The sequence below is a fragment of the Hypomesus transpacificus genome, chromosome 2, assembly GCF_021917145.1.
Source record: "Hypomesus transpacificus isolate Combined female chromosome 2, fHypTra1, whole genome shotgun sequence".
Classification (NCBI taxonomy): Eukaryota; Metazoa; Chordata; class Actinopteri; order Osmeriformes; family Osmeridae; genus Hypomesus; species Hypomesus transpacificus.
In genome coordinates, this window is record NC_061061.1 from 16,893,083 (window position 1) to 16,910,354 (window position 17,272).

Consider the following 17,272-nt stretch of genomic DNA (forward strand, 5'->3'; position numbering starts at 1 on the left):
TCAACTATACGCAAAAAGGCAATACAGGAAAAAAATCAAATAAATTCAGTCCGATATTGTGTAGACGTAGGCTACTGTAGGTACAGTAAGCATCGACAGAGAAAAATCCCAACGTCATCGAAACACCTCATCTCAGTTACCTCCACGTTTGACACTGTTCCGTGTGGCATTCCAATTAACCTTCTGAACAGCTCCCAGCTTACCCACCTCCATTAGGACCACGTCATTGTTTCAGTCACAAAATCTAAATGTAATTGTGTCTGGATAAGAGTGCAGCACAGATACGTAGAGCGTAATGTAGAAAGGCGGGTGTTGGGCGCAGGGTCGAGAGAAGCCGGTGGCAAGCAGAGTGTGTGTCATTACACCGAGGTGTGTTTAATGGAGCCGATAATAGAAGCAGATTTTACAGGGGAACTGGAGCAGCTATCTGAAAACCTGGGGCAATGGGGCTCGTTCGAGAAACAAGAAACCACACTACACTGTTCAGCAGTGTTAAAAAATGCCATAATGGTCAAGCACTCAATTGAAATGACTTATTCATTAGAGTAGCCACTGCGGGGAGAGCCAGGGCAGGACACAGTCATAAATAAGGAACGGTACAGCTGAGCAAAGGAAATTAGCTTTATCTGTTTCAAACAGACCGGAGATCTCGACTAACAATTACTGGGCAACACTCAACACCGTGGCTCAGGATTCAATAAAATGGTGGTTTCAAGTAATATCAATGAGGATATCATGACAGGCAAGAGATGTATGTCTTGTGTATACTGTAGTTTAGCATAGATGTGGTTTCTTTTTGTCTACAAAGCTTTTAGGCTATACATACAAGGTTACAAGACTCTCACTCTCTCGTATCACCCCACTTGTCTATAGAGAAGGAAGCCCTTGCCTTCTGTGAAAATGTTACCCAGTCAAATTAAAGCAGTTGCTTACTTCTTGAAATGGGTATTCCCGACATGGTAAAGGTACACATGGCCACATTATATGTCAGAATAGGCTGTAGTAAACTACATTACTGTGGTTGTTGGTGAGATGGTGGCAAAAGAACAGATATGATACTGTCTTTCTTGGCTCTGTTCTCTACACGGGAAGCGCAACACTGAAATATTCCAGATAAGGTCGAGAGTTGAGGGCGGCAGCTGCGTGTGAGTGTGTGTGTGTTTACGTGTGTATCTATGAGTGTGTGTGTCTGTTAGAAAATGGCTACCTATTTGTCAGTGTCTATATATTTCCTTTGGGCCAGAGACAAGCACAGCAGCTCTGCTTTACAAATGACACCCCGAATGACTTTCCTGATGTGTGCAATCTCTCCTGCTTTTACTTTTCTGCACAAAACTATCTGCTGATTCCCATCAGTGGGCCTGCGTGCTGAAGGCTCGGTGTTCCTTCATCTTGAAGAGGTATATTTGATCTCTTGTAGTAATGGCAGATGGGTTTCCTGGAGCTCTGTGGTAGACCATGACTGCAGAGCAAGAGGTTCATGGGTCAATCCCTACAATACTTTGCTTTGGACAAAAGCATCTTCTATATGGTGTATTTCACAGTAAAATGGCATTGTCATATCTGAGCACACCATGCTATTGATGAAGCTAAAAAAATAAGAAACATAACAGTTATTTTGAACTTCTCTCACAACATTGGGTTCAAATCAGGCAGACTTCTAGCAGGATTAATTCACACACTGCTATTCCTTCATATTCATCCACACAACTTCTGAAGGCCTTGGCTCTTTCAATGCTGGAACTCTAGATGTTGTTTTGTCCGTTAAAGAATGGAAGAATGAGCACAGCAAGCTATTATTACTGCTTTTGAATCTGACGCAATTTACAATAATGCCAATAGCGTTCAAAATCTGGATAAGAGCGTCTGCTAAATGACTAAATGTAAATGTAACTAAACCGTACGGCATGTTTACAGTCCATAACTTTGAGCAAAACCAAGTTGAATCAGAACTGTGAACACAGCCTTGAGAGAAAAAATGTGAAAAAATAAATAATAACACATGCAGTCATTCATTTTAAATCGCTAATGAGTATTCAGTCAGTCAGACAGTCACGCAAGACTCTGACACAAAAGAACAAGGGGAGAGGTTGTTGTTGTTGTTGTCAATGCCTCTAGTGAATACCAACTCCTCGACTCCCCTCTCAAACCTCGAAAACCAAATCATCAACACAATCGCTTTGAATACATTGTCTCTAATAGATTTTGAACGCTATTGGCATTATTGTAAATTCCGTCAGATTCAAAAGCAGTAATAATACCTTGCTGTGCTCACCCTTCCATTCTTTAACGGACAAAATAACATCAAGAGATTTTGACAGTCAGCATTGAAAGAGCCAAGCCCTCCAGAAGTTGTGTGCATGATTATGAAAGAATAGCAGTGAGTGTTTGCAGGGCAGCAACAGTAGGGAATGGGAGGAATATTTAACGGCTGGACGATCTCGCACTCTCTTTTCTCCCTCCCTCTGTCTTTCATTCGCTCTCTTTCTCTCTCTTTCCTCCTCCGGCGTGGGGTAATGAATCTTCTGCTAGCGTCCTTACTGCCACCTGTTCCCCACTGGCTAATGCAGCCAACAATTTTGTTGCAGCCTGCCAAATGAGAGTTAGAAAGCCAGAAACAAGCTAACCTAGCTTACTGTACCAGCAAAACTGTAGTTGGATAGTCAGCAAACTAGGGCAATGCTAATGAAATTTAGCATAACAGGATTCAGGTTCACCAGCCCCACATTAAAGCCTGTAGCTATTGTGCTTCTTCCAAACCTGACCCACATGTTGCACAGCGCTGGCAATAGCCTACACCAAACCAATCCTAGCAAAATCCCTAAGCTTGTGACCAGACAACAATCCTTTTTGTAACAAAAGGTTCTGTTTATTGGGCCAAATGTTGCTGATCCATTCACCTCAAGTGTGTCTGAATACATTTGTGATATTTCACTTTTGTCTCCAAAGATGTAAAATTATGTTGATGAAATGGGCCTTCAAGGCTGATTATTTGTCTGTAATGTTTCTCTGAATGGCATCTTATATAATGTTTTGGTTCTAAAGGGACCAAATTGAGTTTACTGGCCAATGATATTCGTCTACATTCTGTAAATTGACTTAAGCAGCATTTGTATTAAATATGCGCATTCATTAACCCCCTTCAATTCCTTCACCCAGTCATCCCCAGTTCCTCAACTGAATCTTTCACTACTTATCATGATTCATAGAAACTGTCAATAAAATCTCCATCCCTGGCTGTTTAAACGCGGCTATTTGCATAATGGCCGCTACGCATCACTTCCTATGCAGTGGAAATCAGTGAATTATGGAGATGGCACACGCCATCTCCTACGTTTCACTAGAGCACTGATACAGGCAAGGTAGCCAAAACGATTCCACTATTTCACTCTAGCAGACGACTTACGTCAGAAATAAGACTGAAACCAGTTGAGGCTGATCAAGTACTGGCAATAACATTCCCACAAATATCAACACTTCTACAGGGACATCTGTTCAGCCAAGAATTTCCTTGAATAGAAAATAAAGACTGTAATGGTTCATAAAGGACCTAGGGAACGTATCACCCAAACACTCTTTCATGCCATATCTGAAGCTCTAAACTTTCTGTCATGTCGTGTCATTAATGTCACGTTCCTCCAAGTGCCTAACCTTGAAATCTGCCATCCTTTACACACACCCTTTTAAACCAAAATGATTGAAGGAGGGAATTGTTGTATGAAGTTGTCTGCAGTTCCTCACAGACTCTTCAATCATTGCAAGGAGTAGATCTTCTTCCATAGCACCACTGAGAGCCCTTATCCCAGTCTCTGGAGCTGGCTCTCTGATATGCTGTCGATACAAGAGTCTGTCTGAATCCCACACGTAGCACCTCTCTCCCTCTGTCTCCCTCTGTCTCCCTCTGTCTCCCTCTGTCTCCCTCTGTCTCCCTCTCTCTCTCTTTCTCTCTCTCTCTCTCTCTCTCTCTCTCTCTCTCTCTCTCTCTCTCTCTCTCTTCTCTCTCTCTCTCTCTCTCTCTCTCTCTCTCTCTCTCTCTCTCTCTCTCCCACTCTCCTGTTCATGTTCTCTCTCTTTTTTTATCCATGTCTCTCTCTCTGTCACCTATTACACCTACGTTCCTCATACTCTCTCTATTTCCGTCTGTATGTGTCTCTCTCTCTCCTATTAGAAACAGCAAGTTTCTCAAACCTTCACTGTGAGTGTCTGAAAGGTCCAGCATTCTGTCAGTGTCCGGTGGCCACAAGGCAGCTGAAATTGGACTAGGCTGAAATTGGGAACAGAGCTTAGAAAATTGATAGGGAATGACAGCCACTGTCTAGAGGGGAGAACATTTTTAGATTGGTTCTCCCTCCTTTGACTGAGTGGGAGGGGAAACCGGGCAGGGTTCAATTCTGGCTTGTTATAGGAGACAAAATCAATTAAAGAGCTCAATGTCCCTATGGATTTGCAGGAATGGTGGGTGTGTGTGTGTGTGTGTGTGTGAGGAGGGGTTCAGACCATATTCAGGCTTGATCCTGACTGACAGTCATCTTAACTTCTCACATCTGCAGTGCCTAGGACATAATCTTCATGCATAATGACATAATAGCAACCATTCACTGTAGGCACTTATCACCAAAATGATCATCTGTATTTACCAGACATCTTAAGAGAGTTACATTACATTTACATTTACGGTTCACATGTTTCATTCTCTGGCATCCAGCCTTCCTTAAAATGGAACCACTCTGGACATACAAAAATGGACAAACACCACCGTCACACCAGCCATAGAGCCACATAATTGATTCCCCTGAATACAAAAGAGAGAGTGCAGTGTCCTTTCTTTCGAGAGAAGAATGCCTTCAAATGCGAGGAACAGAAAAACGTGCAGTGGGTACACCAAGAGCAGCAGGGAGCCAAAACGATTGAGGGGTGGATATCTAGCGAGCTTTTGTCGCCAAAGCCTCATCCATGGGCTCAGTACAAAAGCATCGCATGAACACTGGACAGTTTAACTGCTTGAATCAAAAGTGTATTTGACGTCCAGAAAAATCGAGGGTCAGAGATGCCAGACTGCAAAGAAGTGTTTTCTTGACAGGAGGTGGCAGCCCACTTCCTGTGTTTGAATGGCAAAACCCTCCACATGGACTCGCTAAAATCATTCATATCATTGTTCATTTCCCTTGAATTTGAGCTAGTCAAAACGAAATATTTGCAGGTATATTTAATGCAAAATTCTCGAACGTGTCATTCTGAGTCTGGTCAAGAATAACTGGCTTTTGATCATCGCTTAATGTTGTAATTTCACTTTAACAAATTGTTTTCGGACCTTAGTATTTTTCAAGTTTGACAATGCGCAAGACATAGAGCTACACATGGGCAGCAGTAGGGTATGGCTTGGTTGAGCTACAGCCACCAAGTACAACAAAATCATTTATTGTACTTACTTTTTACACAGTGAAAATGGAGAGAGGGAAGGGGAGAGGAGAACAGAGAAGCAGCAGAGAACAGAGTAGAGTAAAGCAGGGTACAATAGAGTATAGTAGAGTTTAGTAGAGTCTTCATCAAGTACTCATACATTTTATCCTAAATATATTTTAACCTTTCAAAAAGTATCATTGTTAATGATCCTTCAGCAGTCAAAAAGCCTTCAGACTTCTGTACTGTCAAAGCATCAGTTAAACCGAGCAGGCTATGAAAGCCTGTCGCCATTCTCAGGGCCAGTTCCAAACTGCTATTCACCATCTATCCCACAATCCTTATTGACTACCTTAATCAAAGAATATTGGCCCGAAAATAGGATTAAAGGCAGATTCCTCCCAGTGTGAAGCAAAGATCCCAGTGCCAAATGCTATTCAGGTTTTTCAATTATCACGTTAGTCTAAGGATAGGGGTTGTGAATCTGGCGGTGAACCGGGTATCTCATGATTATGCGTGGTGAAGTCAGGGCTTTCAGGCCCGAGAACCAGCCTTTCACTGACAGCAGCGTTTCATTTTGTGTTCCTCAAACTCTCTTCCTTTCCAGCCAATCACAGCAACCGAAAGAATGAATCACTTTATGGATTTAACTGATTGATTCCACACAGCATTAAAAAAAACACAGCTCAACCATGCCAGAGAGATCAGAATGGGACGAGATTAAGATAAATTCCTCGCCACACAGGTGGTAGTGGTACTCAGACAGCATTCTCTCTGTCTGAGTACAATCCTAGCAGATACGTCTTGAATGCCCCTTTTATAATGAAAGGGATTAAAGTAATGGAAGAATGAATAGTTGGGAAGTTGGGGGGTCTTAGTGGTTAGGGAATCGGGCTACCAATCAGAAGGTTGCCGGCTTGATTCCCATGCCAGATGACGTTGTGTCCCTGAGCAAGGTACTTCACCCTACATGGCTTGGGGGAATGTCCCTGTACTTAGTGTAAGTCGCTCTGGATAAGAGCGTCTGCTAAATGACTACAAACAGGTTGATGACGGTGAGGACTGGTGGTTGTCTGCTCAGACGTCCTGTAGCATGTGGAGCAACGCTCAGAACAACACTGGTCATTGGTGAGGTGACTGAACTCACACAGAGGAGCGGTGATTGTGGATAACGGGGTGAGCATAAAGTTGTGCAGAGCCGCATTTGAAAGGAGCAGCTTTTCGTTGTAAACACACACACACACACACACTGACTCGCACACAAACGCATCCTCAAACACTCAAGTACACCCTGACACACATCCTCACACACACAGCCTCACACACATACACAAACACACACACATCATGTCTGATTGGGTATTGATCTATGTCTGCCCTTTTGATAGCAACGATGTTAGCAATATCCCAACTTGTGTCTGACCTTCTGTTCAGACACAGGAGAGGAAACCAGGTTAGAGTGTCTGCCACAACCACAACGCCCCTGACACAGTACCTTGGGGAACCCCTGATGGATATTAATGTATAAACCGCAGGTCTTACATTTACATTTAGTCATTTAGCAGACGCTCTTATCCAGAGCGACTTACACTAAGAACAGGGACATTCCCCCGAGGCAAGTAGGGTGAAGTGCCTTGCCCAAAGACACAACGTCATTTGGCACGGCCGGGGAGACCTGGCCAGGTCTTCAAACAAATGCTTGTGTAGGAGTACTTCCTGGAAGGAGTTTATTTGAGGTGCTTTTTTAAAATAGGGATATTATGGACCAAATCATTGTGATCCCATTCAAACTATTGTTCGTCTTTTTATTTTCATGATCATATTTAGAAGGCATCCCGTTATGCTCAATTTCACAGCACGCTTTTTTTCGTCACCCTGCCAATATTGTGCCTCACATCACCGGCTATTATGCTGTAATGAGGTACAGTATTTAAGGAAGTGGTTCAGAGGAGCAGCACGTCAACCTTGAAATTGTCATTGATTCCTTTGAAGAAGCCACGGGGGTGGACTGGAAAATTGAATCCAGAGCTGTTAGGAGACGGAGCACCGAGCATCAAGTCATCCGTGCTCATGAACGCCCCTGCATGCCGCCTGTGCCCTACCTCAGAATCAGAATTTGTCAAGACCAAAACCTCACGCCACAAAAACAGTTTCTTCCCTTTCGCTGTTGGCCTCCTCAACAAGGCCAAGAGTTCACACTGACTTTAATGACATCGTGTCTTAGAACAATTTGCATTTTGCACTACATTACAATTCCTGTAATATTTGTATTTTATATTGTAAATTGGCAACTTATGTTTTATTTTATGGCAACTTATTTTATTTTATTGTAGATTTTATTTGAATTGTATTCGACTTAGTATTGCTAGTTTATGTATCCTTAGTATAGTTATACCACATATTTAAATTTAAGATTCCTATATGTTTATTGTATGCACCTTCCTGCCAAAGCAAATTCCTTGTCTGTGCAAACTTCCATGGCGAATAAATCCATTTCTGATTCTGATTTCTCTGCATGCCGGCTGTGCCCTGCCTCTGCCAGCCGGCTGTGCCCTGCTGACGGTGCTGGCCGTTTCAATGAGGCTCATAGAGAGAGTATGAGCCTGATGGCTGGTGGTACTCGGAAGCCAGTGTTTATGATTCACTCATACCATACACTGACAAACAGTGACACTCTCACACACGCACGCACACAAACTCACATCACACACACACTCTCTGTCACTCCCACACACTTCACACAGATACATCACACACACTCTCTTTCTCACACACACACACACACACACGCACGCACACAAACTCACATCACACGCACACTCTCTGTCACTCCAACACACTTCACACAGATACATCACACACACTCTCTTTCTCACACACACACACACACACACACACAGACACACACACACACACACACACACACACACACATACACTCCTTTAGGGGCCACTGATAGAGGGTCCGTCAGCAGCAGGAGATGAAGGGGGGAGCTCTGCCCGTTGATGAACATTGTGAGCCGTGTCTGGCGCGCCACTCTCTCTGGATCAGCCAGTCAGCTCACAGAAGCAGAACAATCCCCCACAACGCTCCAGGAGGTGACGGAGCGGGCCAGAAGGAAATCGAAAATAAAACAAAACACAGGGGGCCTCGAGGCACTTCATTATAGAAATCGCCCCCTCACACACGTTCTTCGTTAACAGAGACAGTGATGACTCGCGCGCAACAGGAAGTGAGTGGACAAACCTCGTTGATTTCATTGAACCAGACTGTGTAGATGGTCGTATCAACCGTCAAGGTGTTAAACAGCGTCCAACCTTCAAAGCGTCTTTTTATTCATGCCAAGTGAAACAATATTCTACTTATTGAGACACAGTCAATGTGCCTTGACGTTCACAGAAATCTCCTCTGAATCTAAAAAAAGAAACATGCCAGCGAGGAATACATTTTGAGTATCTGCAGTATTCTCTGTAAACATACAGTTGTGATTCACAGATTGCAGTGGATGAGAGACTTTGGTGCCCAACCGGTGCCCTCCGGTCTAATACTATCTAGAAATCTCCAGTCTAACATGAAGGAATGTGACGTGGCCGTGGCAGCGAGCCTATTTCATGCTCCAGGTCCCTGGGGCGATGAGGACTGGTGGGAGAGAGGGATGGGCTAGAGCACAGCGTGATAATGAGAGAAAACAGTCCAGCGGGAAAGATGGGCTGTTCTCCTGACTCCATAGCATGAAACATCACCCTCACCACTGTGGAGGTCTATCCAGCATGTAGCGATCATATCAGTCAGCCTGGGTCAAACTACACAGGCAGAGAAAAATGAAAACACAAATCCATGTTGTTGTTATTATTTTTAGATAGTCAAGTGGATGCCCAAACGTTGTATCCCTCTCTTGTAACGCTGTAATCTCTCTAAACAAGGTCTGAGATTAGGTTGCCCACATCAAGTCGAGTGGATGCCCAAGCGTTCTGAAATGAAGAGTTTGCTCGGGGAGTGTGAGCCGGGCTGAGGAGGTTGCAGAAGGTCTGAGCATTCCTCACCTCGCCAGTCTTCGAAACGCGCCGCATCGACAGCAATCCGGTCTCCGCAATTTCAAAACCTTTCTTTTTACAGCCGGCTTTCGTTGATGACGTGTGCCCAAACTCTAACAGAGGGATTAGAGCCTCTCTGGAAAGCCCTGATGGGTGAGATACACGGGACAGCGTTTTAAACTATGACGTTACTTGTCACAGGGATTAAGGACCGAGGATTTCACAACAGGACATGACCGAGGTGGTCCTGAGTTCAGATCAGGCCAATAGGTAGATAATGGATGCCAGGATGGGCGGAGGAATGAATCACTGAAGGAAAAGAGAGTTTAATATCAGCTCAACGCCAGAAAGAGCTTAGCAGATGGAAGCGCTGGAAATGGGGGACCATGAAAGAGCCAAAATGTCCACCCCATTGCATTGTGGGTAATTAGAAGAGGGTAGGCCAGGAGGAGGATGACCAACCCCTTCATTAACATCTTTATTAGGGATCCTCCATTCATCATCCTGCTTATTTCACTGTTACCTCGAGTTACCAGGCAGTCAGGTGGAAAATAGAACCCTCTATGAATATACCCATTGTGCTCAATGACAGAAACTAATTACCAGAGTCTTTGAAAATGTTTGCTTATTTGTGAGCCTCATTAGTTTGACCCTTAGCCTTTGTGCTTACACATGACGTTAAACAACTCTAATGAATCTCCGCTTATTAAGATGAGGTATTTGTTGATTCCATGCAAGACAGACCAATCTGGACAGTGGATGGAATAATTATAGTTTATATCCAGTCAAAACATGGATATGAGAAGAAAAGAGCTAATACTAATTGAAAATATAATATGACAGGAAATCATTTGTCTTATACAGCTACCATGAAAAGTAAATATTTTTTTATACAGGATTTTACTTGTTGTTACTTTTTGTCACTGAAGTCACAGTACCTTTACATGGTTTTAAAAACTTGTTAACAAGGTTACAGCTAAGTACATGTGAAGCTGATGAGTGTTTAGCTTTGATGTTGGATAGAAATGACCTACCGCTGACAGCCCATACACAGTAGACAGGGGCGCCGTATAGCTAGGACCAAAAAGTGAGCAGCAGTTAGGCTAACAGCAGTTAGCTAGCCTAACAGCAGTTAGCTAACAGCAGTTAGCCTAACAGCAGTTAGCCTTAGTCTAACAGCAGTTAGCCTAACAGCAGTTAGCCTTAGTCTAACAGCAGTTAGCCTAACAGCAGTTAGTCTGACAGCAGTTAGTCTAACAGCAGTTAGGCTAACATCAGTTAGCTAGCCTAACAGCAGTTAGCTAACAGCAGTTAGCCTAACAGCAGTTAGCCTTAGTCTAACAGCAGTTAGCCTAACAGCAGTTAGCCTTAGTCTAACAGCAGTTAGCCTAACAGCAGTTAGCCTAACAGCAGTTAGCCTCCATATCCGACCAGCTACAAGCGGCCCCAGAGAAACGGCGCTGACTTGCCGCTGGGTTTTAGCACCCAAGCAGAGTTGCATCAGAGGCAGTCGCTGTGCGTTTCAGTCACCCACAGTAGCTTGGAGGGGGATAGGCCTGGGCAACACTTTACATTAAGGTTGCATTACCATTTAAATACCTAGCAGTATGGTAAACACATTATAGGTTCATAGGAAGGTACAGGATGGGGAATGTTTTATTTTTAGTTCTTAGAATTAGTTAAACTATTGTACTTTTACTTAATTTAAAATCCGTATATGTTTATTGTTTGCACCTTCCTGCCAGAGTAAATTCCGTGTTTGTGTAACATACATGGCGAATAAACTAAATTCTGATTCTGAAGGGGTGTGAAGGGTCATGGGATGTTGAAGGCCAGTTGAAGGTTGTGTGACCAAAACAAGATCAATGTTAACATCCACTTATCCCTGGAAAGCCCAACCTCCCTCATGACAAGTTTCACACGTGTAATAACTTGTACCGCTAAACCGTGATGAAATGTCAATTAATATCAGATCTTATCTAAGTACAATGTTGTTACTCTGGGTAGAGCTACTGTAGTTACATGGTAGTTAATGTACCCTTGGTATTAAATGTTTTGCCATGTTTTGTCAACTGAGGGTGAGCTGACAGGAAATAGCAGCAGCCATGCTAACAATCTGTTGACTGTTTAAACCCGATGACACCTACTGTCCTGTGACGATACAGCTGGTGTTGAGCCAAAATGTATCCATCTGATCCATGGGGTTAGATGGCTGAGCGGTTAGGGAATCGGGCTACATATCAGAAGGTTGACGGTTCGATTCCCGGCGTGCAAAATGACGTGTCCCTGGGCAAGGCACTTCACCCTACTTGCCTCTGGGAAATGTCCCTGTACTTACTGTAAGTCGCTCTGGATAATAGCATCTGCTGAATGAGTAAATGTAAATTTGACGTTATACTGTACTTGTATTCATATAGAGGCAGTATTTTGACTAGTTACCCAAGCTTAAAGCCTGTGGAAGAGAAAGTTTGGTCTGTCAAGCACGTACCACGCGATCACACTGATCCTGTCCTCAGAGCACTGAAACAGGGCAATTACACAGGCAGGCTTAACCTCTCTCATAGTCACACCAACACACTGGACAACAAGCCTGCTGTGCCACATGCACAAACACACACACACATGCACAAACACACACACACATGCACAAACACACACACAAACACACCACAAATAGTAACAGCAATTGGATTGCGGGCAGTGGAAAAAGACAGGGGACATAACAGTTCCGCACCAAGTACAGATGGAAACACAGGTCCCTGTTCGTTAAAACGCTTCCACAACAGAACGCAACGTGATCAGAAAGCCCACAGAATACAGCTGTTCCTCTCTAAACAGGTCTGAAATCAGGTCGCCCACATCAAATAAAAGTAAAACTGAATACGGAGGGAGAAGCAGAACTGACCCAAGATCACCCTGTCTCATTCCAGCATCTCTCTTCCTCGACTGCCCACTATCTAAACAGACCAGCCTCCAAGGTGAAGTCACTTTGACCCTCATTACCTAACCCTCTGCAGTGTAAGGATCAGAAACCTGAAGAGGGAGGGGGGAGGGGGGGAATGGGTGCATCAAGATTGTCTCATCAGACCAATCTCTGTTGAACATTCCTGTTCTAGTTGCCAAAACTCGATTCACCCCGGATTCCCTATAAGGAAAACAACGATGCTATTGATCAAATGCGAGGGAGAAAGTGCGAAAGTTCTTGAAAGTATATAACTGCTAATGTGTAGCCACACCTGCAGTAGCTGAGGTATACATTGGAGGCCATGAATACCCTAGGTGTTTGTTTTGCTCTCTCCGCTGTAATGGTGTCACAACCACACCCTGTCGTCGCTAAGCTAGCAGGCGTCGCTAAGGTAGCAGAGTGTAGATGACAGGGCGTCACTGCCAGGCCTAGACTGCCACTAAGCTAAAAGCTAGGTCACTGGGACATCTCGACTTTACTGTTTTTACGGCTTCACGGGAGCTGAATGGTGAGGAAATGCAGTGGAACGACAAGGCCTCTGACTGTAACATTTAAGATGTTACAAGTTTGTATCGATGACTGAAGTGACATGACTGTTAGAATGTAATATGGAAGATTCTATGACTGTAAAATTTAACAAGTGGTCATTTGAAATTTAATGTACTGTCATATATTGAATCGGACACTTAACCCACTACCACCAGCGATACTGAAAAGGCTTCTAAAGCGATCAATACGAATGGTAATTGATTGTAATGTGGCAATTTGTGCACTGACCCCCCATTTTTAAAGGTACCTAGAGGTATTTTAAAAGGTACCTCAAAGAGAAAGTACAAAATGTTCAAAGAGAAAACTGAGAGGAAGGTCCATACTTGGAGTAATTACACTGTAGTAGCCACTTCAAGGGGACTGGATCTCTTAGCTACTTCTGTGTGCTTCCAGTCTGTCTGATTCTGGCCTTGACACCTGAGGGCTGGACCGGAGGGAGGGCCCAACAGGTAAATGGATTGGACTGGTGAGGGCTTCAGTGATTTGGAGCAGGTCAAACTGGAAATAAGCAGCTTGAGCGAGACCCGGCCAGGCTCCAAAACACCGTAACTTTTTACCCTCCAACTGATTAATTATCCCAACAACACGCAAGAGTGTCGGAGAAGCAACACGACAAATAGCCCAGCTACCAAATAATAGAGTTTGAAATTACATAGCACTTACTAAGATACAAACACAACGCAATCTATGATTCACCTGGACACAGCCACAAACATGTTGTTTGGAGAGAAACATTAGTGTACAAATTACCGCAGACAACAGTGACTCACCTATTCATTATCCCACAGCAACTGTCCTTTACGAATTTAAAACAAGCCACAGTGCTGACTTCCATGACAGACTCTTTAGTCTATTTTGTAAATTATAACATTAATATATTAATTATTAATGCATAATTGTTTCATTGTGATACATACATGAAAGGGAAATGTTCCCTCATTGTCTCTGAATAATAAAAGTTAGTGAATCGATTTTTCTTCAGTTGATGATTATGTTGTCAGTGTTTTGAACCTTAAACCCTCTCTGGAGATTTGACCTGAGGGACTGCAGCTCACTCTCATGTTCAAACAAAAACACCAAAGCTGAACTGAAGGGCAGGTTAAAGTCTCCAAACCGTTCTGACGAGCAACAGGTGAATTATCTCTCCCACATGACACCTGACACTGCGGTCCACACGCTTACACGCCGTCGAAGCACACACAAATACCCCTAGAAACACCCTTCTTCAAAAACCAGTCTCACCGGTCTACAAATCTGCATTTCAAACTTTAGGCCTCAGCAAATACCTCAATTTTAGCTCTCGAGTTTAAAACTTCCATCAACGACCCTCTGGCCTCCGGGGAAGTTTAGAGAAACTCACCGGGCTTCCCCTCCTCCCTGTCTGACTTCATCCCCTCCTCCCTGGAGAGGAGTCCGGAGGATTCCACTGTCAGGTGTGTGTGGAAACCCTCTCAGCAGACACACACGCCGTCGGGAACGCACAGAATAGTCCACTGAAACGAGGCAGGTCCAAAAAAAGCTCTTCCTCCTATATCTATATTTGCTTCTCTGGTATCCAGGAAATACTGCCAAAAGGTTCTCGCTTTCTCTCTGTCTCTCTCTCGCTCTCTCTCTCTTCTTGCTCTCGCTTTCTATCTCTCTCTCTCTCTTTCTCATGTACTCTCTCTCTACCTGCTCTGGGAGACTCCCACAGGCCCAGTGGATAGATATTTGACTCCTCCCCTCCCCCTCTGCTCCAACGGTTCTGGAGAAGGGAGGGACTCTGGCTGTCACCGTTTTCCCACAGTACTCAAACGTAAACATGGGAACTAGGGGGAGTGGCCTAGGCAAGGTGCAGGCTTGCAGGGGGCAGGTGAGGGTCGGAGTCTATGTCATCACAGTGTGTCTGTGGTCCCTCGACTGGGCTTCTATGTTAACTCAGCAGCACCAGGACTTCCAGCTGCTGGATGGCTGGAGGCTGTGAGAAATCAGACACTAGGAGAACAAGAGAAAAAAGCTGTTTCATTAACACATTTCTCAAATCTCCAACACACTTTTTGTAAAACACCAGAGGTACTTGTTTAATTTCCTTCAGGATTTATAAAGTGAATTAAGTCGAAAGGGATGTATTAAGAGACAGAAAATGATTAGCTTTGTGTACGATAATGTTAAAATATTTAAGCTCTGTTGTTATTTTGGTTGTATCATTTCTTTACGGTTGTCTCTTTCTGGGAGACTTTGTCCCGACATTCCTGATGAACATATCTCTGGAAGCATCTTTCGGAGCATGTTTAGGGAGCCTCCCGCTGTCAATATGTATGGAATTAACCAAGATTAAAGGACCAATAAAAGGATCTCCACAGGAAATTGTCTAATCACTGACGGTCTCTTTTAGTACAACCGCTTATCCAGGAGTTTGAGAAAAGCAAGTCCATCTGTATGTGGATTCCGGAAACATCCGTCCCTGTCCCCCACTCTCAAACTCTGGATTGCAATGGATGTAAACCACATGTCAAGAATGTGTGTACTATTGTCAGCAGGTCACTTCAATTAAAACATGAGTGCTCAAACATTTCTTGGCCCTCTCTCCCCCCTCGATAGGTACCTGCGCCTGGGTTCAGTCTGACAGCTAGTTAGAGATGTTGCTTCTCCACAAAGAAGAAATCAATGCTGTAATCAGACAGCGCACGCTTTGGCTGCTCCTAAACAGACAACAATCCTGAGTAGCCACTTCTGCTTTGCTTGTTTCCCACAAGGACACAGTGTAAAGACCAATAGCTACATCTGCATCGAGCGAATAGAGTACTTCAATGTTCAATGATGGAAGTCAGGTAGCTGAGCGGTTAGGGTATCGGGCTAGTAATCAGAAGGTTGCCGATTCGATTCCCCGCCGTGCCCAAAATGACGTTGTGTCCTTGGGCAAGGCACCTAACCCTACTTGCCTCGGGGGGGAATGTCCCTGTACTTACTGTAAGTCGCTCTGGATAAGAGCGTCTGCTAAACGACTACATGTAAATATAGTCAAATATTGCAACATTACAGCACAATAAATCATCTTCAGCGGGCTCAGTTCAACGTACAACAGAATTACAGGTGTACTGTATTGTACATCATAGTCTATGATAATCTTTCTGTGAGGAGTTAACACGTTCTCCCTGTGCTCACATGGGTTTCTTCCCCAGATAACGCCAATGTAAAAAACAAGCAGAACAGACCATTTACCTGCCCCTGATCTGGACATGAGGCGAGTCCTTGGACTTCCCTGCTCCTGACTGCCCTCGAAAAGGCGGGAAAATGCAGAGAACAAGGTTCTCAACAAGGTTCTCAACAAGGTGCTCAACGAGGTTCTCCGGCAGACACTGTGTGTATGCCAGTGTGCTCTATCTCTCGCAGCTCTGTTTGCATCTGCGTCATGCTGACACACCAGTAAACATTTATGATTATTATTCTTCAGCTTACCTGGAGTGAGCGAGAAGGGAGAGCGTTGGAGGAAGGGTGGCTGAGAGCTCACCTCTGCTCACAGTTAAACAGGAATAAAGGCCCAAACTAAATAAGCTCTTGTAGTCTTTTGTGTCCAGGCATAATGGACACAGTGAGGAGATTGAACACTGCCGGTGAACGAGGGACGGGTTGTTGTCCACCTTCCCCCTCCACACCCTCATCTGAGCTCAACTGATTGAAATGGGAAATACTGAGACAACATCATGAATGCATTCTCAAGTTTGTGTGCATGCGTGTGTGTGTGTGTGTGTGTGTGTGTGTGCGTTTGTGTGTGTGTGGTGATATCAGGCTGTTATAATGCCCAAGGGAGGCAGGAGAGGTGCTGAGGGTAGAAATGCCAAGAAATCTATGAATGTCAAAAGAAAAGAGTTCTATTGTAATGGCCAAACCGTTGCTAGATCTACAATACAGATATTCGCCCACTCATTTACTCTAACTAGGCTACTCAGGGCAGTAGGAACATGTGTATTGCGTGTTTAATGTCAGGTCATTTGTATACACAATTCAAAACAAAACAGGGGTCCTTGGAATCTGCACTGCCATTTTTTGAAGCCTGGAAACCTGTATGAAGAGACGATGACTCAGCACAATATTTTTTTTTACAGAGGACTGACAATTTTCAGGGGGAAAAATACCTCAAACAGCGCTATTCATCAAGCCTTCTAAACTTAAAGAGCAACTGTAAAAATGAAAAAAAGAGTTGGCCCCTACTACTGTCCTGTACCCGTGTGTTCCTCCCTGTGGCTCCCACCATAGGGAGGTTAGCATGGTCATCATCGGAAGATGCTACACTGGTGTACAACAGCAGTAAAACAATGTAACTCACAATAACTGCACTATGGTA

At 44.0% G+C, this 17,272-nt stretch overlaps 1 protein-coding gene across 6 annotated transcripts in view; it reads right to left on the reverse strand.

The window, feature by feature from the left end:
* LOC124479976 (kazrin-like) overlaps positions 1-17,272 on the reverse strand; it is a 97,429-nt gene that overhangs the window by 23,932 nt on the left and 56,225 nt on the right. Inside the window, exon 1 of one of the 6 annotated variants that reach the window (XM_047039001.1) lies at positions 14,309-14,620. The exons of the other annotated variants lie outside the window; for them this stretch is intronic. Within the exon in view, the coding sequence (XP_046894957.1) occupies positions 14,309-14,339 (31 nt within the window). The 5' untranslated portion in view covers positions 14,340-14,620. Of the gene's footprint in view, positions 1-14,308; positions 14,621-17,272 lie in introns of those variants that run through there. 6 annotated transcript variants of the gene reach the window in all.